This window comes from Perca fluviatilis, chromosome 7 (assembly GCF_010015445.1).
Source record: "Perca fluviatilis chromosome 7, GENO_Pfluv_1.0, whole genome shotgun sequence".
NCBI classification, from domain to species: Eukaryota; Metazoa; Chordata; class Actinopteri; order Perciformes; family Percidae; genus Perca; species Perca fluviatilis.
The window spans coordinates 14,082,474-14,104,755 of record NC_053118.1 but is presented as its reverse complement, the minus strand read 5'-3'; the positions used below and the strand labels follow the sequence as shown (position 1 = coordinate 14,104,755).

The following is a 22,282-nucleotide window of genomic DNA, read 5'->3' as shown; positions in this document are numbered from 1 at the left end:
TTGTGTTGGCATTCTAAACTCGATTTACGAGACTATGGTTAACTGCTCCTCAGATCTCTGCAGGGTAAATAGTGACAGCTAGCTAGACTATCTGTCCAATCTGAGTTTTCTGTCGCACGACTAAAACAACTTTTGAACGAGCACGTTCGACCAAAACAAGTTCCTTCCCGAGGCTATTTTGCAGAAGCACCGTTATTGCATCCTCCACTTAGCGCCGCCCATGACGATTGTGATTGGTTGAAAGAAATGGCAATAAACCAGAGCACAATTTTTTCCCATCCCAGAATGCTGTGTGAACTAGCCAGACCCTCCTCTGCAGCGCTGAGGAGGAAGGTCTGGCAATGTGAGTCTATACTTGACAGAACAAGTCATTACATTTTCCTAAAGGGCCCTCAGCCATTGCCGTTGTTAATAAAAAACAACACTTAATTGAAGTGCAATCCACGTAAAGGTCCTGAAACTGGAAAATAGTGAGTCATAATTGTGATCACAGTAGAGCTCAAAATACTTGGGTTTAGCATTTCTGCCATAATGGTGTAGCCTTTCCCTCAATTACTACCACATAGTTACTGGTACTCCACTGTTTTTGTCATTTAAGATGTTTCAAACTTCATATACAAGCCAGTAAACCTTAGTGCATGCACCTGCGTATAGAATTTGCCCCATTTTCTTTTTGTTTCAACTTGCTCAGTTCCTGGTGCAGAGAGAAGCGGACCTGTTTGCGGAGAACGAGGACCGCGAGACTCCATGTGACTGTGCAGAGAAGCAGCACCACAAGGAGTTGGCCCTGTGCCTGGAGTCGCAGATGGTCTTCTCTCTTGCCCCCGAGGCAGAGAGTATAGAGGCAGAGTACGCAGCCCTTGACCGAAGAGAGGTACAGAATAAGATACTAAAAGGCAGAGGGAATACAGCTTTTAGTTTGTCACCCTCAACTGGTGTCACTTACAACATTACCAATACCAAACTTCTACATAGTCACAAACTGTTAAACAATCTAATGGCAGTTAACAGTTTTTGTCCATTTTATTGCTGTTTTAGACAAAACTCTTTTGAGTAAGCTAATTGTCTATTTATGATTTGCTTTAAATACTACTATTCTCTTCATCCCAATCTTTCTTTCTGCTCCCACTCTCATTCTTTTCCCTTCCCTCCCCCTCATCCCCTGATCACACCTTCTGTTGCTCCCTCTGCTCTTTCATTACTTTTCTCTGCCAACCTGTCTTCTTTTTTGCATCCCTACCATCCTTCATTCCTTCCTCTCTTATTTTCCTCGTCATTATCTTCCTTTCCTCTTCTCTCGTCTCTGTCCTTTCCTCTGTCATACCTCTCCTCTCTAGCTGTATGAGGGCCTGCGGCTTCAGGACCTACGGAGGCTGAAGGACATGCTGATAGTGGAAACAGCCGACATGCTGCAGGCCCCTCTCTTCACTGCAGAGGCATTGCTGCGTGCCCATGGTACTATAAAAAAAACACACACACACACAGAGTATCTGCTTGGCCTTTAAAAATGGTTGGCAGCGACCTGGTAGCCTAGTGGTTAAAACAAATATAGTATATCTGCAACATCCCAGTTTTGATTCTGGCCAGGGAACATTGTTGCATGTCTTATCCTTTTCTCCGTCTCACCGTGTTCCCTGTGTGCATCTACCAGTGATGCCACGTAACGCGTTACTCTAATCTGACCACTTTTTTCAGTAACGAGTAATCTAACGCGTTACTATTTCCAAACCAGTAATCAGATTAAAGTTACTTATCCAAGTCACTGTGCGTTACTATTTTTGTCATTTTCCTTAGTAAAAAAATATATTTTTGCTTTCTTCTTGCGTCTCGGGGAGTGAAGTCACGTATGCGACAAGTCACGTTTTCAGCATGAGGACAGGTCACGCGTTTTCAGCTTGTGGACAGTTCACGTGTACCCGCGCGCGCACAACGTAAACAACAATGGAGGGAGAGAGATGCGCGTTTTCTAGCTGGAAATACAGTCACTATTTTGAGTTTGTGTCAGCTCAAGACGGCAATATTAAGGTTCGTTGTACACTCTGTGCTGGTGGTGACAAAGTGCTATCTAGCTACAAAAACACTACGTCAAATTTGAAGAAACATTTGGAGTTGCAGCACTGCCGTCAAACTTACAGAGCAAGTCCCAGCAGGTGGTGCGAAGCAGAGAGGAGGTCCCCCACCACCAAACAAACAACAAAAGCTGGACTTCGGTGAAAAACCAGTAAGTGTGGGAGAGTTGAAGAAGTTGGTCGGGCAGTATGTTGTAGAGGAAACGCTGCCCTTAAACACGGTTGAATCGCTCTCTTTCGTGCCATAATAAACCAGATCCCCACTACTGGCAATGCCGAGCTGCCTCACAGTAAACCGGTTGTCATTTTTATGTTGAGGTTGTAGGGGTGTTGTCGGCAGTTGCTGAATGTAACTAATAAAGTAACTTGTAATCTAACTTCGTTACTTTTAAAATCAAGTAATCTGCAAAGTAACTAAATTACTTTTAAAATCAAGTAATCTGTAAAGTAACTAAGTTACTTTTTCAAAGTAACTGTGGCAACACTGGCATCTACACTGTCTAGGGTTGGGTACCGTAACCCGCTGGCAATATGGCACTGGTTTCTAAACGACCGGGATCTAATGGACCAAATGACAACGCAGATTTCAGTGCTTCATTTCGGTGCCACTTAAATGCCTGCGCGGCTATCTGGTGCTCCGAAACGGATGTTACAGGCAACAGAACCATCACTTAACATGACGCTAGTTAACATTACACTTGGCAGCAGGTCACGTTATCCTACAGTTAGCTAGTAGCTGGCTTAAAGGATGTATTTCACCACCAGGACGTGTAACAGTCTGCAGCTAAAGACACAGTGTAGGCTAGCTGCACTTTCCGAGACATCATGGCCACTGCCGGAGTTGTAGGAGAAACAACACCAACAGGACTAAAACGTGGGGTATACTCGCCGCAGCCAACCTGTCGAACGCCAGTGTGACGTCATGGGAGCGCTGTAACTATTTATACTCGCGCGTGGTGGTTGCGACACTAAAAAAAAAATATCTTATTTAATGTGTCTTATACTTTTATTTGTATTAGGATTAGAGTATCTCATATGAACTTCATGCTGCACTCCAGTGATTTCCTGGAAGGGGTACTATGTGAACAACCTTTGTGTTCGACTTATGTTGCTCTAGGTGGAGAGTGTCATTGTCACATGCTCTAAATGCTATTTGAGTGGGCTAGTCCTTTCCACAAAATATTTGAAGAAAAACACTGGTACATAAAAAAAAAAAGAAAGAAAATGAGGCCACTTATTGCAGTTACAAACATAAGTTTGCAATACCATGGGGTGAAGAGTTGTATCTTCCACATTGTTTATTTCAGGACTTTATTTTCTTCCATTCTGTTCTTACTAGAAACAATAGTGTGCAGTGGAATGCAGCTCACATGAGCTAATGTACATCATACACCACTGCAAGTGAATTGACTTGTTAGCATTACATGTAAACTTATATTTCTGAATAGATGCTAAATAGGTAGCTTAATTTCTACCCATCACAAATAAGTAATGGCATACTGAAATTAAGGTTAAGTAATGTTAGTTAAAGGTAATTTTAATGGTTTACTTTCAAGCAGATGGTTTGTCTTTGCAGTGTAGATTTTATGAAGGAATATAAAGTATGAGATTAGAGTCTAGAGCGTCACAGCGTGTACAATTTTAGTTTCCTTATTAAATCTATTGGTGTGTAAAGTAACGGTAGCTCAAGGTAAAAGCCAAGTTAAACGTGTAACATCCACATTCACAAACAGACAATATGCACACAGGTCATCAAATCAATATACCTAACGACATGCATCCATGAGACCTATGTGGAGAAAGCTGTGGAACTCCCTGCTTGGTGATCTCAGGCAGGCAAACTCAGTGGCTTCTTTTAAATCTTTTTTTATTAAATCACTTATTGTTTTCATAACTGTTATATTTATTTCTAATATTGTTGTATTTATTGTTGAATTTAACTATTTTATTTCATTTATATTTTAATTATGGATTTTGTTTTGAATTTATTGTTTTTACTGTACAGCACTTTGTAAATTATTATTATTATTATTATTATTATTATATTATATTTTACCAATAGGCTAAATCAGTGAAAGCCTTTTATTCTGAGAAGAATGAATTGATTTCATTTTGCCACATTCTTCATGCCCACAGACATCTGTCATTTTCCCAGAATTACTCCACTCATGCTTAAGTGCTTAAGCCACCAAATCTCAATCTTGCTTCGCTTAACCTACCTTAGATAATGGATATGAAGAGCTTCAGATGTTTAAAACAAAGTTATTTGATTTGAAGCCTTTGAAAAGCATTACCACTTAATTTAATTGAACTTTTCTTAGATTATGTCAGTAGAGGACTTCAAAAAATGTGTCACAGTTTGGGTTGATTCTCATCTTGGCCAGCTGTTGAGCTGTGTGTGCTACATATTAGACATACTTGTAAGCGCTTAGGGGAGAGAGTGACCACAGATTCTTGCTATTTTTATTCACCTCTATCATGGGAAGGATGTCTGTCTGTTTAATGGGGATGGAACATTTTAGAGTTCTTGTTAATCTCCATGAGAAAGGTTTTTGGACTTATTTATCATTACTTTCTTGTGACAACTTTAACACACTATACTTTCTAACTTTTACATTTCCATATTAGTCTTTTTAAATGTTATCATCACAATTCTTGGTGCTTTCCTGTTGAGCTGCCCGCCTGTCAATCTGTCTGTGCTTTTGACAATTTGTATTTCCCTGCAAATTTTTGATTTATAAGACCAAATGTGAAGACTTTTAATTTCCGACTCCTTTTAATGGCCAAAAGCTGGAAGATAGAGTCATACTCATTGATGAGTTTTAATTGAATGGAAATGGGGGGAATTGCAATATTCATTATCTAGACGAGGCCATTTAGAGTTTGAGGCATTTGATTGGTGGTGAAATGTGTCTCGAGGCTGATAATGGCCTAATTGCACAGTTGATCCGGTCATGTTCCTGATTTTAGAAGGGGCTTTTTCGTCAGAGAAAATTTGGACTCAGGCACAGTCCACAAGTCATTCAATATTTATACTGAAAAGCTCTCTGACCTGTTTTTGTACTAATGTGAGATTGGACAGCTATTCTAAAACAGAAAACCAGATGGCAGCAGGTCTATGTTGGATCTTTAAAAGGCTTATGTGGTGTTATTGCCACTGGAGTGGGATTTGTGTGGGCTTTGGTGGATTCAGCATTTTGATTTCCAATTCTTACAAACATATGACAGGATGGACAGAAAAAGACAAGTCTTGTTTTATCAGGTTGAATGGGAATTCTGTCATATGTTGTCTTTGATGTTTATCCAGGCCTACATTCCTGAATATTTATAAAATATGATCACAAAATACACTTGTTTTTTTTATGTTCTTGTGAACAACTAAGTGATTCTAGATTGTGACTGGGCTTGGTCAGTTTTGCTTATCACGTGGGTCTGTGTTATTAAAATACAGTGTTGTTATGAGCTTTTGTTTCTTCAAAATGCCAACTTAACTGGCTATTTAAACTCAATGTCCCAGCCTATTTTATAAGCTCTGGGCTTTTACTACATTGATGTAGTAATTTCCATTTTCCCCTTTCTGTTTAAATTACATTTTTGACTGTCATCCGAACTCTTTCTTCATGCCTCATTGTCATGTGCTCATTAGGTTTCTCATTTACTTAGATTATTATTCTCTGTTTGGTTTTATGCATTAGCATTTCTCTCTTTTTAATTATCTTTAATTTTTTGCATTAGATTGGGACAGAGAGAAGCTCTTAGAGGCCTGGATGAGCAATGCGGAGGAATGCTGCCAACGTTCAGGGGTACAGATGCCCAACCCACCTCCAAGTGGCTACAATGCCTGGGACACCTTGCCCTCGCCTCGTACGCCACGCACCACCCACTCCTCCATCACCTCCCCAGACCAAGTCAGCCTCATGCCTGCCGATGTGGAGTCTTCTCTGGTGAGGTCCCCTTTCACCAATGTTAGCTAAATTAATAGAATAAGAGGATGAGGAAACAACTGAGATTGGTGCTAAGCCCCACAATTCTCATTGAACTGGTGGGAGTCAGCGTTTTACCAAAAATAATTTACACAAATGCCTTCAAACGCCATCTTTCGGTTTTCATACATTTTGAGGTTGAAAAAGTTGAAAAAAACTTTAAATGACAGTTGCAAATTTGGTACATGCCGATGAGAAATTTGTTTATGTATCATTTAACTGTACTTATCAGTGGAGAGCCATCAGATGAAATTAAACCACAAGAAGAGCAGCCTCAGGGAGAAGCGTATTTTCCAGGCCAAGAAGCTCCTACAACAGCAAAAGAATAAAACGCGCAGTGATATGCAGCGGTGATATGCAGCGGTAATATGCAGCAGTGATATGGAACTGTGGCCTGGGCAACTGTGCGCAGAGGGTCTGAGTGCCAAGCCGTGCACCCAAGATTTTGTAACAATGTGTACTCCGCGTTGCAATGATGCAATGGCTACTGAAGAGAAGAAGTCGTTCTTGGAGACGCTCTGACCGCTGCTCTGCTGACCGCTACTCTGCTGACCGCTGCTCTGCTGACCGCTGCTCTGACTGCAATTAGTATGAACGACCAGACAGTTCGCGGGCGACCATGCGTGGCGTCCATGCGCGGCGTCCACCCCGACCGTGCTGACTGCAAGAAGCATGAAACCTGTTTAAAAGCTAGCATGGAAGCGCACAGACTAATAGCATCTGGCAGTGTACCCTTAACAACTGTACACCATTGTTTATTTAAAGCCAGTCCCTACGGTGCCACTGATTTTCTGAAGTGTTTCTGCTGAATTCTTTACATTTTCACCGCCAAACCTGTCTCTCTGCATAATGTTGCATTATTTTCCAGCATGTAATATTGCTTGCGATCATTAGTATTCATGCCACTGGTCTCCCAATAAACATAAACACAAGCAGGACTAACTCTGCTCATAGGAGAAGAAGTGGTTTGTTAATTATGGTGTAAGCTTTGAACATGAGAGAATATTAGAATTCTTAAAAAAAAAAAAAGAGTTGATGAGTGGGACAATAAAAATAGGCAGTAAGAACATTCTATAGCATTCTAATGCTTCTGTGTCAAACATTAAGGAATTAGTAATCAAACCTCCAGATGTGTGGAATTGTCATGCTGTCTGCTAATTGTTTTCCCTCTACAGCTGACATAAACTGGTATTAAGTACTGTCTGCAAACTAAACTTTAAGCACTTTGTAGTTTTAACAAAGATAAAAGAAATATTTTGTGAGCTGGCAAAAACTACAGCTCTCATGAGTCATGGACATGCAAGTGTGCTGTCAAACCTCATGGAAGGTGTGTTTTCCACAGCTATGCAGAATCTGCACGTCTACAAGAACATTATTGACCCGCTGCTGCAAGAGGGTCAGCGGAACACCCCCTGTTTAATTGCCCTCCTATTATCCTGACCTTGTCTCGGGTTTCCTGATAATTATCAAAAATGCTTGACATTTTCCTCAGCAGTCTTCTTTGTGAGCAGTTGGAAATTATGCCAGGTAATGTGTATAGAAGACCAATTGGACACATTTTAAAGTTTTTTTTCAGTGTGTAGAACTATATTATGAGCCTGCTAATGTGAACATGCTAAATGTATACACGCTTGTTGTGATGTGTTTGCAATGCAGCTTATGTTATACATATAAGTTGAAACTTACGTACTGTAAGCATAAAAGTGGCATTTACTCGGCCATTATATATATTTGAGAATTCATATACAAAATAATGACGGAAAGCTGATTCTGTTAATATATCCCTTGTGTTTTCATGGTTTTTTAGACACCTTGCATTAGTGACCAGGGACTTTTAAGATTCTGAAATGGCATTGCACTTGTGGGCAAAGTTAGACAGTTTTTGCCATGCTCTGAAAAGTTTAGTGTTCGAGGACATAATCTTTTTGGATGAGTGATGATTAGTGTTTGGGTATGTATAACTAAACTGTTGATGGTAGATTATAGCTGAAGCTGACAGCTTTGATTTATCAATTACTTTATGAGAAATTATAGGTTGCGTTTGGCTGACAGTATCTTTTGTCGTGGCTCTGTGCCTTGAACTGCACTGTGCCAATCGACCGACTCAAGGGCTCGTTTAAAGGTTACAGTTGATTATATCACAGTCTGCTCTTTCACAAATCAATACTTACATTGTTGAAGTACACTGCTTCCTTTGTCTGTTGTTAGGGCCAGTCTTTCACTGTAACAAGGTGTGTGTGTGTGTGTGTGTGTGTGTGTGTGTGTGTGTGTGTGTGTGTGTGTGTGTGTGTGTGTGTGTGTGTGTGTGTGTGTGTGTGTGTGTGTGTGTGTGTGTGTGTGTGTGTGTGTGTGTGTGTGTGTGGATGTGTGTGGATGTGAAAAAATACATCTGATGACAGAACAGTAATCTGTGAGCCACATACTAATGAGAGGTTATCATCTAGGCCTGGGCTGGCCTTTGACACAGTGTTTTTATTTTTTATTAATTTTTTAATATAAATCAAGAACTATACCAAGAGAGAAAATAGCGAGGGGCAAAGAGAACAGACGGTCCAGAGAAAACGAAAAAAGTTTGGGATCATTTCAAGCTGCAGCGAAACAAAAACTCTGTACAGTGTGTATTTTGTAAAACAGAACTAGCCTACCACAATAGCACAACATCAGTTCTTCAGCATCTCAGCAGAAAGCATCCAGTCTAAAGTTGCACACTCCCGAAGCGACCCGGTACAAGGTAACGTTACCGTTAGCATTTAATGTAAATCAATACGATTGCTAGTTGAGATGAGAGCTCCCCGCTCATCACAGAGCTGGTTAGCTGGTTATAGCTAGTTGTTAATTTTTAGGGAACTGACTACTAAAATAATTGATAGCTGCAGCCCTAGTTTGGTACAGCAGAAAAAAACCAAATGCATAAGGATCCATTTCTTTCTTTTAACTGACATTAGTGCAAGTGTCAAAGACACAATCCTCTTGCTGGGGACAGATTTTTCTCACTGGCAACTTTGGTTAACTATTTTTATTATTACACAAAGGGAAGGACCATTAAACACTTCTATATTACACTATACAAACACTTTCCCAAAAAGCAACAGGTCACAACAGGCTATAAAACTGAAAAGACTCTCTTATGGTGCGTTCAGACTGCAGTGTTGCAAATATTCGCGTCGCTTTAATCACAAGAGTTTGATCGTGGCATAAGTTTGGGATCATTTGTGTTTAATCGTGTTACTCGCATTACCCCACAGTGTAGAGCTGTAGGCTTTTGAGACACGGCGTCACACAAATTTCTCGCTCAAGTTGAAATATTTCAACTCACGCGAGTGCCGCAAATTTTATGTATTGGCTTAATTCGTGTTGCGCTATTTGCATCATTCGCTCCACCCCCATGAATTTGTCTCTTTTTTGCATTTTTTTGTAATCGCGATGCCGAATTCTGGCGGTGTGAAGGCACTATTATGCTATGAAACAGAAAATACTGAATAAATAGAATAATAAAAAATAAAACTTGCATTAGGAGTGTTACAATTAGTTCCACCTTGGCTATATGCCAAAGTAAATGCCAGTTGCTTCAGTAATTGTCTTATCCCGTTCTGCTTTTGCATCTCGTCTTAGCCTATATAACTAATATAACTCTCTCTCTCCTTTTCTGTGGTAGCTGACCAGGAACCCACAGGCTGTTCTTCCAGCTCTGGCGTTTCATTTGCGCTCGCTATAGTGTGACTGACAAGCACGCAAATCCCCATGTGCCATGTTTCCACTGTATGTTATGGCTCTGCTCGATTCAAGTCAGTGTAGGTGGGATTCTCAGCTGATCGCCATAGCATCACCGCGTGAAACTGCCAGGACCTCTTTAAAGCCACACTCACTGAATCCTAACAGAGGAAAGTCTGCACCTTGTCAGTTGTATGGCTTAGTGTACAGCCTAGTTTTGCGGCTGCTATTATTTTCTTTTTTATCTGGGTTTAGTAAATAAAAATATTACGGTCGCTATTGATGGTAACTTGGCATTATTAAAATGGTGGGTTTGTGCAGAATGTCCCGTGTTACCCTCAAATTCTCTTTGACCAGTGGTCTGCAGTGTTTTAACTGCACCTTTTAGTACTGCTTGGAACCTCGACTGAGGTGGTACCAAAAAAAAGTATTAGGTACTAGCCAGAACTTATACTAATGGTAAACACATAAATAACCGTTCTAATGTGTAACGAACTGAACCGGACTGCTTGGTGGAAACAACTTTGTTGTGATAACCTCAGCACCTGTAGCTAACGGCGTACAGATACAATTTTCCAGGCAGAACTAGCCCTTGTGAACGTTGGTTCCGCATTAAGGGAATCAACCTACATTCTGTGTTTTCTGCATCCACCGAACCGTGACCCTTCTTCCATGATGGTTCGGCACGAATACACAAACCGGTACAGCCCTAGAAATAATACATGAATTGTACTTAAGGGCCTTTTTAAATTGCAACAAAGAGTTTTTAGAATTTTGTTCAGAAAATTATCTTTAATGGCAGATTTTCTTTTTTTATCTACACTGACTGTGGCCTCAAGACAGATTGTATCTCTTTTCTTTTGTGTCACAGTGTGGTATCTGCATGTCTTCCATTTCCGTCTTCGAGGAACCTGTTGACATGTCCTGTGGCCACGAATTTTGCAGAGCATGCTGGGAAGGGTAAGTTAAATTTTGGTTTAGCCTGCGGATTCTGCGGATCAGCTCCTACTTTTCTTACACTGATCTTCTTCACCATTTTTCTTTGTATATGTCATTGCTGTCTGCAATGTATGTATGCTTCCTTAGGTTTCTAAATTTGAAGATCCAAGAGGGTGAAGCCCATAACATCTTCTGTCCGGCATTTGACTGCTACCAGCTAGTGCCTGTAGAAGTCATTGAGAGTGTGGTGTCTAGAGAGATGGACAAGCGCTACCTCCAGTTTGACATCAAGGTAACTAGATGAAAAAACAGAACTGTGCACTAAACAGATTTCCTTTTAACTGTAACCCTTCTACACATATTAATATTATATTATCACCTTCAGAGATAAACATGACTTGTGCAGTTGAATTGCAATCTACAGCAAAGACCACTAAATTGAATATAGATGCTAGTTGACTAACATTAAGGAGAGTAGAGAGATATTCTTAAAAAGCTAAACGGCATTTAGTTGAACTGTATAAATCAGAAATGAAGTGGTCCGAATGAAATGGGATTTTTTTTGTTTGTTACCAAACTGCCAGATCCCAATACCAACCAGCCAAGAATGACATTGACTTGACTTTTTTTCACCTATATATTTTTTCCTTAATTGAAGTGTAAGAGGCACAAATCTGAAATAAATAACAAGAATCCTTATTTGAGTTGTCATAGAAACATAAACATGTTCTCATTCAAGCTGCACAGGCACTGTCATCAAATTCAACATTAAAGTACTTAAAAAATAGGGCAAACCCAGGATTTGCTAGCCTGACGTGGTCATACTCAGATTCTACTCAGAATGTGAGTCTGAAACCGCTCCATTGGGCTGTGATTATGGGGCGTGTTCCAACCGAACCAGGAAAAAAAAATGCCTCTGCATTCATTGGATAGACCTCCAACCAATCAGAGCAACAGAACTCAACTCAACCGTCAACAGAACCTTATATACTGTCTATGAACAGAACTCAACACTGTATATCGTCTCCATAGCAACCACTCTTTGCACAATGCATTCGTTCTAACTTCCGACTTTTAGACTTTTTTGAAGCTGGATATATCATTTGTTTCTTGTAAATATAAATGTGGATAACGTTAATGATAGTGACATGCTCGCTACAGTCGCATTTCTAGAGATGAATCGGCGAAAACACGTTTTATTTCTCTGATTCACGGCTTTGTTCTAGCGCCGGCGTTCCCTCTCTTCAGTCTCTCTCTGTCTCTCCACCATATAACGCTCTCTCTCTTCAGTCTCTCTCTATCTCTCTCCACCATATAACGCTCTCTCTCTCTTCAGTCTCTCTCTATCTCTCTCTACCATATAACGCTCTCTCTCCAGTCTCTCTCTATCTCGCTCCACCATATAACGCTACTGTGCTTTCGGGCAGTTGTTGAGGCTCCTCCGCTGAGGATTTTAAAATGAATGCGCTGTCGATATCTTCTGTAAAAGACGCGATGGTGGAATCTACACATCTCAAAAAATCCAACCCAAGCGTTCTTTGGTGACGTGGTTGATTCTGTTGCTGTTGATCATCTGTCCGACAATCTGATTGGTCCGAACAGATCCTGTTCGGGCAATAATTGCTTCTCAACGGAGCGACTCCAGACCGAACTTCCCGACCTCGAATTTTGTGGGCAGGGCTAAGTTCGGCTGGCATCCAGGCTAAGGATTTGCTATAGTTGGCTTAAAATGGAAAACATCTACAATATACAACCGGTTGGGCATACTCCCAGGCCCCCTCCAGGATCCTTGCGAGAGTGAAGAGCTGGTCCGTTGTTCCACGACCAGGACGGAATCCGCATTGTTCCTCCTCAACCTGAGGTTCGACTATCGGCCGAACCCTCCTTTCCAGCACCTTGGAGTAGACTTTACCAGGGAGGCTGAGAAGTGTGATACCCCTGTAATTGGCACACACCCTCTGGTCCCTTTTTAAAAAAGGGGAACCACCACCCCAGTCTGCCACTCCTTTGGCACTGTTCCAGACTTCCACGCAATGTTGAAGAGACGTGTCAACCAGGACAGCCCCTCCACACCCAGAGCCTTGAGCATTTCTGGACGGATCTCATCAATTCCCCGGGGCTTTGCCACTGTGGAGTTGTTTGACTACATCAGTGACTTCCGCCCGGAAATCGACGACAATCCCCCGTCATCCTCCAGCTCTGCCTCTAACATAGAGGGTGTATTAGTCGGATTCAGGAGTTCCTCAAAATGCTCCTTCCACCGCCCTATTACCTCCTCAGTTGAGGTCAACAGTGTCCCATCCTTACTGTACACAGCTTGGATGGTTCCCCGCTTCCCCCTCCTGAGGTGGCGAACAGTTTTCCAGAAGCACTTTGGTGCCGACCGAAAGTCCTTCTCCATGTCATCTCCAAACTTCTCCCACACCCGCTGCTTTGCCTCTTTCACGGCAGAGGCTGCAGCCCTTCGGGCCCTTCGGTACCCTGCAACTGCCTCCGGAGTCCTCTGGGATAACATATCCCGGAAAGACTCCTTCTTCAGTCGGACGGCTTCCCTGACCACCGGTGTCCACCACGGTGTTCGTGGGTTACCGCCCCTTGAGGCACCTAAGACCCTAAGACCACAGCTCCTCGCCGCAGCTTCAGCAATGGAAACTTTGAACATTGTCCACTCGGGTTCAATGCTCCGCCGGAGGTGCGAGTTGAAAGTCCGTTGGACAGGGGCCTCCTCCAGACGTTCCCAATTTACCCGCACTACAAGTTTGGGCTTACCAGGTCTGTCCAGAGTCTTCCCCCACCCCCTGACCCAACTCACCACCAGATGGTGATCGGTTGACAGCTCTGCCCCTCTCTTCACCCGAGTGTCCAAAACATACGGCCTCAGATCAGATGAAACGATTATAAAATCGATCATTGACCTTCGGCCTAGGGTGCTCTGGTACCAGGTACACTTATGAGCATCCCTATGTTCGAACATGGTGTTCGTTATAGACAATCCATGACTAGCACAGAAGTCCAACAACAAACAACCACTCTGGTTTAGATCAGGGAGGCCGTTCCTCCCAATCGCACTCCAGGTGTCTCCATCATTGCCCACGTGCGTTGAAGTCCCCCAGCAGAACAATGGAGTCCCCCACTGGCGCCCCATGCAGGACTCCACTCAAGGTTCTCAAGAAGGCCGAATACTCGAACTCCTGTTTGGTGCATATGCACAAACAACAGTCAGAGTTTTCCCCACAACCCGCAGGCGTAGGGAGGCGACCCTCTCGTCCACCGGGTAAACTAACGCAGCGGCGGCTCAGCCGGGGCTTGTTAGTATCCCCACACCCGCCCGGGCCGCACACCCCTGAGCAGCACCGGAGAAGAAAAGAGTCCAACCCCTATCCAGGAGTACGGTTCCAGAACCGAGACGGGCGTAGAGGTAAGCCCCACCAGATCTAACCGGTAGCGCTCCACCTCCCGCACCAGTTCCGGCTCCTTTCCACAGAGAGGTGACGTTCCACGTTCCCCAGAGCCAGCGTCTGCTGCCCGGGTCTGGTCCGTCCGAGGCCCCTGACCTTCACTGCCACCCATGTGGCAGCGCACCCGACCCCAGCGGTTCCTCCCACAGGTGGTGGGCCCATGGGCTGGAGAGATGGGAGCCACGTAGCTTGTTCGGGCTGTGCCCGGCCGGGCTCCGTGGCAAACCCGGCCACCAGGCGCTCGCCGACGAGCCCGCCGTCTGGGCCTGGCTCCAGACGGGGGCCCCGGGCTTCCTCCGGGCAGGGTCACTCCATTTCTACCTTGTTTTTTTAAATCCAATACACTTTTTGTCAAATTCAGCGAATATCTCCTCATGGTCAACTAGCTCTCTATTTTCTGTGTACGCTTAAAAAACATCTGGTGTTCCTACACAGCCCTGGCTGCTTAAATGGAAAACAAACAGGAAGGAGTGAACGAGCCACAAAACACTATTCCAGCCAATTGGCAACAGGCGGTGACAGTTGATGGTAGGGGGGGGGAGGGGGGAGGCAGCATGTGAATGTGCCGGCCGACCAGTAGTTATCGGTCTGTGAATCTGGGGTGTGGAGCTTCAGAAATGGAGGGTTGTATTTGTTTGGCAGTTGAGTTCAAATACCAACAATCTTTGAGCAGCATCGCTTACTGCACCTTTAATCTTTTTTGTTTCTTCTATTGACAGGCATTTGTGGAGAACAATCCAGCAATCCGCTGGTGTCCTGTGGCAGGGTGCGAAAGGGCAGTAAGACTGAAAACCCAGGGTCCTGGGACCTCCACCTCAGACTCTCTTAGCTTCCCCCTCCTCCGGGCCCCAGCTGTAGATTGTGGCAAAGGCCACCTCTTCTGCTGGTCAGTAACCAGTACCACACCTTATATATGAAAATGTAAACATTTCTGTAATCATGTGTATTATAGTTTAAATTTAAATTTCAAAACTTGAAATATTCTAATGTACCAGTAATGGAGATTATTGAAAGCAAAACTTTATGAAGCAAATAACATGTTTTGATTGATTAAGGGTCAGCTATTTATTACAACAGACATTTATTGTTTCTTACAGAAAAACCAGTAACATTAGAAGTGTATTTGTCCATATCCGTGTTTGTGGGGTTTATACACTACCCACGTTTAGAAGTTCCCGGGTCTATTACTGTGAAATAGAAAAAGTTGGAAATCACCAAGAGTCATGTGAGAGTTGGGTGTCCAGTCCAACCCAGTAACCAGGAAAGATTGGCCATTTTCAGGGCTCCAACTAAGAATCCAAAGGCCTCTCCAACAGATACCTCTAAAGCTCTGTTGGGCACCATCTAGCCAAAAAACAGCACTCCATTGATCATTTCTTAACGATAGGGTGGCTAGATGGAAGCTCCTCCTGAGTAAAAGGCATATGACTGCCTGCAGTTCGCCAAACAGCAGTTTAAGAAAGAGTCTGAGGAAAAATATTTCCTAGTGAAAACCAGGTACCACTCCTAAAGTCTGGCTAATACCAGTCTTTATGCTAAGATAGGGTAAAATATATGGAGCCAGGACAGTGACAGTAACCTGTGGTATTGAAAATAAAAATTGGCATTGAAACAACAAATATTGGAACTGAAAAATTTTGAACTGAAATATAAAACACAAACATCAAAAAGTAATAATCTCACAATGCTATTATTTTATTTGACTTTGACATATTTTTGCATTATGATAGGTTTTTCAATGCCAATCTACATTTTTTCTTGATGTCTGACTTTTTTCAGTGACAGTTTTTTTTTTTACGCTGTCAGGATTTTTACAATGTCACTGTTTTCAGTTTCAACTTTCTGTCACTGTTTTGGCGTAGGGAGGAGGGGCCTGAGGGGAGGGACAAAGGGGCGTGGTGTATAGGTAATTTGCATAGGCTACTGGGAGAGACCGCAGCTCCACAGGCATCCTCACAGATTACCCATATCTGCAATGGCTTCCACAAGTTCACCTGGAACCTCCAAATCTCAAGTAAGTCTGTTTATTTCTGCCATTTCTTTTCACGTAGAAGCAGGCTGGTTTAGTGTTAACTTTAAATGTAGGCCTAAGCTGTGGCAGAGGTTAGAACTGTTCTCTTAATACATCCATGCTTAGCACACGTCAGCTAACTTGTGGCTAATTGTAGCTAAGTCTCCCGTTGAACAAGCTACGCCGCTAGCTAATACCACATCAGCTAGCCCACTTGGGGGTTTAAAGTGATATTAATAGTGCACTGATGTGTCAGTCTTTAAGAGGGTCGCCTGCTAAATCCCTCCAACAGTCTGCATTTATTTTGTACCCACTATATATTTGTACCGATAGACTGTATAACAGTCTGTTTGTACCACGCCTCAGAGGGACCTTGACACTACCAGACTTGTCCAGGACACCGTGCAGCTTCAAAATGTTCAATTAAACCTTTTTTTTCAATTTTGTTTTGGATGCTTATTATGGCCATATGTGCATAACAAATTAAATGCACACCTAAAGTGTGCATTTTATTTACAAAAAAAGTGTAATTGTTTTGTGAAGTATTCTAAAAGCAACTGCAGTCTTTTAACATTACTTGTCAATTACAGGATATACAAGATCTTTTCTTGGAGGGGGACCGTGACAGAAGAGTCTGCCAGTGGAGTACTTTTACCACCCATCCAGTGCCCTCTGAGGCCGCAGACTGTGGCAGAACTATGTGATTCTTTACACATAAACATGGCAGGACAACACAGGAAAAACATTTTGTTTGTTATTTTAAAATGACAAATACCACTACTACTTTATATGTAGTACTGATTTTAATCCTTAACAATTTTTGAAATGACATGCATTTACAGTATGGGCTCCAGCAAAACAGTTAAATCTGTACCTTTTCAGTGAATAACAAATAAATATATTCAAGTAAGAATTTGACTCTATATTTCTTAACAAATTACAGTAAATGCAATGATAATGCATATGAGGGTTAATGTGTACTGGCCTATGCGAAAGGGTACAAGTCCCATTTCATGACTAAAAACAGTGTAAGTGTAAATAGTCAAAATCCACAGGCTGACGTTGCAGAACTTCCTGAAGCCTTCTCAGCAGTCTCTCCGTAAGCTGCCTCCCAGTCGAAGGTGCCTGTAATTATACACAACTTAGTGAAATCAGATGAGAAATGTAAAGGTTATGCCTTTGAGCCAGAAATACCACAGACATACTAGTTTTTGTTTACAGGCAAGTTTAAACATGTATGTCCAAGTAAACCTTTAACCGATAATATCAGTTTAACAGTTATAAAATATTGTACTGGACTGTTTACATGATAATGTTAACTTATGTTCAGCTAAGGCAGTTTTTCAGTAACTGTTTTCCCAGTTGGAGATGTCAGTAAACGCGTTCTGCCTGTGTGATTTGCCTAGAAACCTGTCAGTCAGCAGCTATACTTGTGATTGGAGGATAGTTATGGGGAGGGGGCGTTCCGTGCCAGGCGCGCAGGTAGAGAGAGCGGGAGCTCGTTCTCTTAAGACATCCATGACGGACTGAGAGATGCGGAGAGTCAAGCCTCGTGCACCAGCAGTAACACTGGCCTTAGGACTCCTAAAGGACAGGAATTACTGTTATTATAAATACTAGATTATAGAAGATAGATTGACATCCCTGGCGGGAGACTTAGCTACAATTAGCCACAAGTTAGCTGACGTGTGCTAAGCATGGATGTATTAAGAGAACAGTTCTAACCTCTGCCACAGCTTAGGCCTACATTTAAAGTTAACACTAAACCAGCCTGCTTCTACGTGAAAAGAAATGGCAGAAATAAACAGACTTACTTGAGATTTGGAGGTTCCAGGTGAACTTGTGGAAGCCATTGCAGATATGGGTAATCTGTGAGGATGCCTGTGGAGCTGCGGTCTCTCCCAGTAGCCTATGCAAATTACCTGTACACCACGCCCCTTTGTCCCTCCCCTCAGGCCCCTCCTCCCTACGCCAAAACAGTGACAGAAAGTTGAAACTGAAAACCAGTGACATTGTAAAAATCCTGACAGCGTAAAAAAAAAAACTGTCACTGAAAAAAGTCAGACATCAAGAAAAAATGTAGATTGGCATTGAAAAACCTATCATAATGCAAAAATATGTCAAAGTGAAATAAAATAATAGCATTGTGAGATTATTACTTTTTGATGTTTGTGTTTTATATTTCAGTTCAAAATTTTTCAGTTCCAATATTTGTTGTTTCAATGCCAATTTTTATTTTCAATACTACAGGTTACTGTCACTGTCCTGGCTCCATAAAAATACTCCCAACTTGCATCGTACTTAAAGGTGCTCTAAGCAATGTTGGGAGATGTTATTCTTGTTGACGTTCAAAGTATTTTCAAACAAAACGAGACTAGCTTGCCCCTCCCTCTTCCACATCCCGTCCCCTCCCTTCCGTGCTTCAGCAAACTAACCCCCCCCTAAAATATATGTGCTGATTGGTGGATAAACTTTATTTAATCTATTTTAAGTCTTTCATAACAAATTGTGGAAAATTAGTATGAATAATCTTTAATACTTTATATGCACATGGTGAACATGCAGGGTCCCTTAAATGCTAAATTCCAGCACCTATGCTGTTTGTATGCATTTATTTGCATGGGTATCCAATCATTTTCTGTGTACACATATTTGTAACTATTGATGTTAGCTTGGCAACATGATTCTGAATGCTGTGTATTCCTCCACCTAGTGGAGGCAAGTAGTCTGCTGGCGGCGAGTAAGGCAGAGGGACCACGGGGTGCGCTAGCTAGCTAATTCTTGTCTCATTTGTGGTCTGATAAACAGTAAATTCATCAAATGCAGTGCCCCATATCCCTATTTTCCAAGCTACTGTAATGGCCACATTTTACAGTTTTCTGATTCTGATTCTATGTGAGCGCGGTTTCCATGGGAATGCAGCCGTCGAGGCTATCGTCCCTGTTTGACAATGCCGTACTCGTGCTGTTGTTTATTTGGTTGCCATGACCACGAGTGATTGACGCCCTGTCACTGTTCCAGTTGCTCATTCTCAAAGTGGAGAGAGAGAGCAGACGACCGTTCGTTTCAGTTCGGTAAACGAGAGCTTCGCAGAGCTGTGTCATTGCAATTTCATGACATTTCATAGGGCGATGCGTCGCAGCTGCAAAATGTATATAACGGAAACACTGACCACACAGTACCCCACCTCACTATATGGTTCCTGAAAGTAGCTGTTAGGTTCACTTGTCAGGTTTACTCAAGAGTGCAGTTGACATTACATTTGGTAATGGAACTGCGTGTAACACAGGTCTGACTTTAATAGTTCCCTTGACACGAGGAAGGCATTTGGTTGAAAGTTGGATATGGCCATTTGTGGTTGACGGTTTTGACAGTATCTCTGACAGCACTGTATGATTGGTGTGTTCCTCATTTGTCTTAATTTCATTTATAAAACAGTCTGCATCAGTCTAATCTGTCTGTGTATATTCCAGGGAGTGTCGAGGCGAGGCCCATGAACCCTGTGACTGTGACATCTGGAAGTTGTGGCAACAAAAAGTCTCTGAGATGAGACCTGAGGAATGTGAGTATTGACATCCATTTATTTATTTCAGTTTTTTGGTATTATACATTAGGTTACAGCTGAATTTACAAACTACACGGCATTCTGCTTTTAAACTTATGTTTTAATGCTGTTTTAACAGACATAATGTCAAATGGTTTAGTCAGTTAGTCTATGCAGTTTTATTTTATCTATTAAACCATCCCCTAACTAACGGTAAGCTACTGTACCTGATGGTAAATTGTTAGAACAAAGAAGTTTGGATTATTAGCCATTCCCCTTACTTGCCCAGACTTTTTGGGTTGCAGTCAAGTGATTGATTTGGAGCTAAATTGCCTGGAACTCAACCACAGTAATTACAAACAGTTTAGCGCTAAGCCAATTAAAATCCACCATGTTGATGATAAATTATTAATTAAAATGAACAGCCCACTCATTGAGAGTACGCAGTGTTTAGAAGCAGTAATTGGACTGTGGGCAATCTAATAGATGATTTAAGATGGCTCAAGTTGCTCCAAAGTGCCACTTCCTTGATGTGACAGTCGAAAGATAAAAGCAATTATTTTGCTTTGGAACTATCTTTCCCTTCGATTTCCCCAGAATCAGTTTTATCTTGGCATTTCAAATGGCACATCAGAGGTGCTTTGATAATAGCCAATTATTCTGTTTGTGTGGGGGGTTGGGGTAAGTGGTGCATGAGCATCTTGGGAGATGTTAGCAAAATATATAAGCAATACACATTAGTCAGGCAGCTGTGGTAATAGTCATTCTCATTCTGTCTCATTATGCCTCTATTTGTTCTGTATACCTCCCCCTCCTCCTATTGAAGTGGCTGGTGTGAGCGAAGCTTACGAGGATGCAGCCAACTGCTTGTGGTTGCTCTCTAACTCCAAACCCTGCGCCAGTTGCAAGTCCCCAATACAGAAAAACGAGGGCTGCAACCACATGCAGTGTGCTAAGGTAAGTAAGGCTGGGAGATTTGTCTTACTATATTGCAGTATGTAATTAGGTATCTCTTTCATCTCAGAGGCTATTCTGGCCAGTATGTTTTCAGTTGGTAATGAGTTTAATTGTTTTTTGATTGGGGAAAAAATACCTAAATTTACAATTCACAATTATTTCAGTGTACTGTACACTATTTACATTTAAACAAATAAAATAGCCATAAGAATCAAAGTTTGAATTGGAAAACATTTGGGCAGAATTACAGACACATTTAGGCCTTATTGTTACGGGTGTAACTCTTTCAGTATCTCACCGTTCAAATTCGATTCTTGGGGTCAAGATTAAATTCGAAATTGATTTTAGATTCATTAAACAAGGGTGCTAATTTTCAGTATCTATGCCAGTACGCTTTGCGCTAATAGAGGCGGTGTGACAAATTCCGGCTTTAAAAAAAAAAAAGAGTAAAGTGTGTTATGGAGTTTTTATATTTAAAAAATATCATCATCTGATTGCAACAGTCTAAACACACAAAGGCAAACCTAAGACAAAAGGTAACATTTATTCATGCTAAACTTACTTTCTACTAACGTTTTTTTCAATTCTTAGTGAAGAATAACAAGTTATCAAGTTATACAAAAAATAAAAATGCTGCCTGTTACATAAATAAAATTGGTAGGCTTAGGCTAGCTGCCTTTTTGGGTCTCAGAAACTTGCCAATTTAAATAAAATGTACACAAAATAACACTGTAAAGTGGAGGGAGCGGCTTGTCACTAAAAAGAGAATAGCTGGTCCACCTTTAAGGTCAGTCCACCTTAAGTGAGCCTGAGCTGAAGCTCTGCTAGCTCCGTGGCTAACCCCCTTCACTTTAATCTGCAGGTGGACACGGGAAACTTGGTTTGGGTCGTTGTAGCATTTATTCACCAACAACTATACACACACACTGCACTGCTACGTTCACAGCTATAACATTACTGCTTACTTCATACTCACTGTCACACACGCTCTCTCTCGCTCACACACGCACAGAAGCGGCTCTCTGCTCCGCACACAACACCCCCCCCCCCGTCCTTATGTTATCTGTTTTGGACTTTTTGGATATTGCTTTCCACACCCGCAGGCTAGATGTTGCAGGTACTGTCTCACAATGTCTACAAAGTGGAAAGTTGAGCGACTGAGGGAGGAGAGTGAGACTGACAAAATAGCTCCTGTGTCAGGATAAAAAGGGACTTGATTTGAGCATGCTGGTTTTAAATGTCATTATAATTTCCTCAGCGGAAACCTAATTAAGGTTTCCCAAGGCTTTGACAGAGGTTTAGGTGGGAGCATCTCTAGGGAAATTGGTTTAACATGAGAAGGAAAGTTGAGGGCTTAGTAACAATGCACGAATCATCAGAGAAACACACAGATGGTTCACTGAGAAATTTAAGCTGCTAACTTTAAACTTCAGAAGCCGTAGGAAAACAAAAGATCTAAAATAATAGCTAATTACATTTTTTTCCTGTAGGACAGGTTTTGTTGTGTCGTAGCACTATTTTGGATTCTCGTGATGGTGCGCCTTATTTAACTTTCAAATATCTCACACAACACAATTATCTAATATCTTGCACACTTTTGTGCACTTGTT

The 22,282-nt window shown here is 42.0% G+C and overlaps 1 protein-coding gene and 2 long non-coding RNA genes across 4 annotated transcripts in view; 2 read left to right on the top strand and 1 right to left on the bottom strand.

Moving 5' to 3' along the window:
* Positions 1-22,282, top strand: part of LOC120561827 (ankyrin repeat and IBR domain-containing protein 1-like) — a 42,103-nt gene that overhangs the window by 5,742 nt on the left and 14,079 nt on the right. For both annotated transcript variants that reach the window (XM_039805110.1, XM_039805111.1), the window contains 8 exons: positions 692-874; positions 1,338-1,455; positions 5,805-6,013; positions 10,635-10,723; positions 10,850-10,994; positions 14,880-15,046; positions 19,645-19,733; positions 20,542-20,672. In XM_039805110.1, the coding sequence (XP_039661044.1) occupies positions 692-874; positions 1,338-1,455; positions 5,805-6,013; positions 10,635-10,723; positions 10,850-10,994; positions 14,880-15,046; positions 19,645-19,733; positions 20,542-20,672 (1,131 nt within the window). The remainder of the gene's footprint in view (positions 1-691; positions 875-1,337; positions 1,456-5,804; positions 6,014-10,634; positions 10,724-10,849; positions 10,995-14,879; positions 15,047-19,644; positions 19,734-20,541; positions 20,673-22,282) is intronic.
* LOC120561830 lies at positions 16,039-17,084 on the top strand. The gene is made up of 2 exons (XR_005639659.1): positions 16,039-16,174; positions 16,762-17,084. It is a non-coding gene; the product is annotated as an uncharacterized LOC120561830 (long non-coding RNA).
* On the bottom strand, positions 16,960-18,153 carry LOC120561831. The gene is made up of 2 exons (XR_005639660.1): positions 17,986-18,153; positions 16,960-17,296 (listed from the first exon to the last, which is right to left on the bottom strand). It is a non-coding gene; the product is annotated as an uncharacterized LOC120561831 (long non-coding RNA).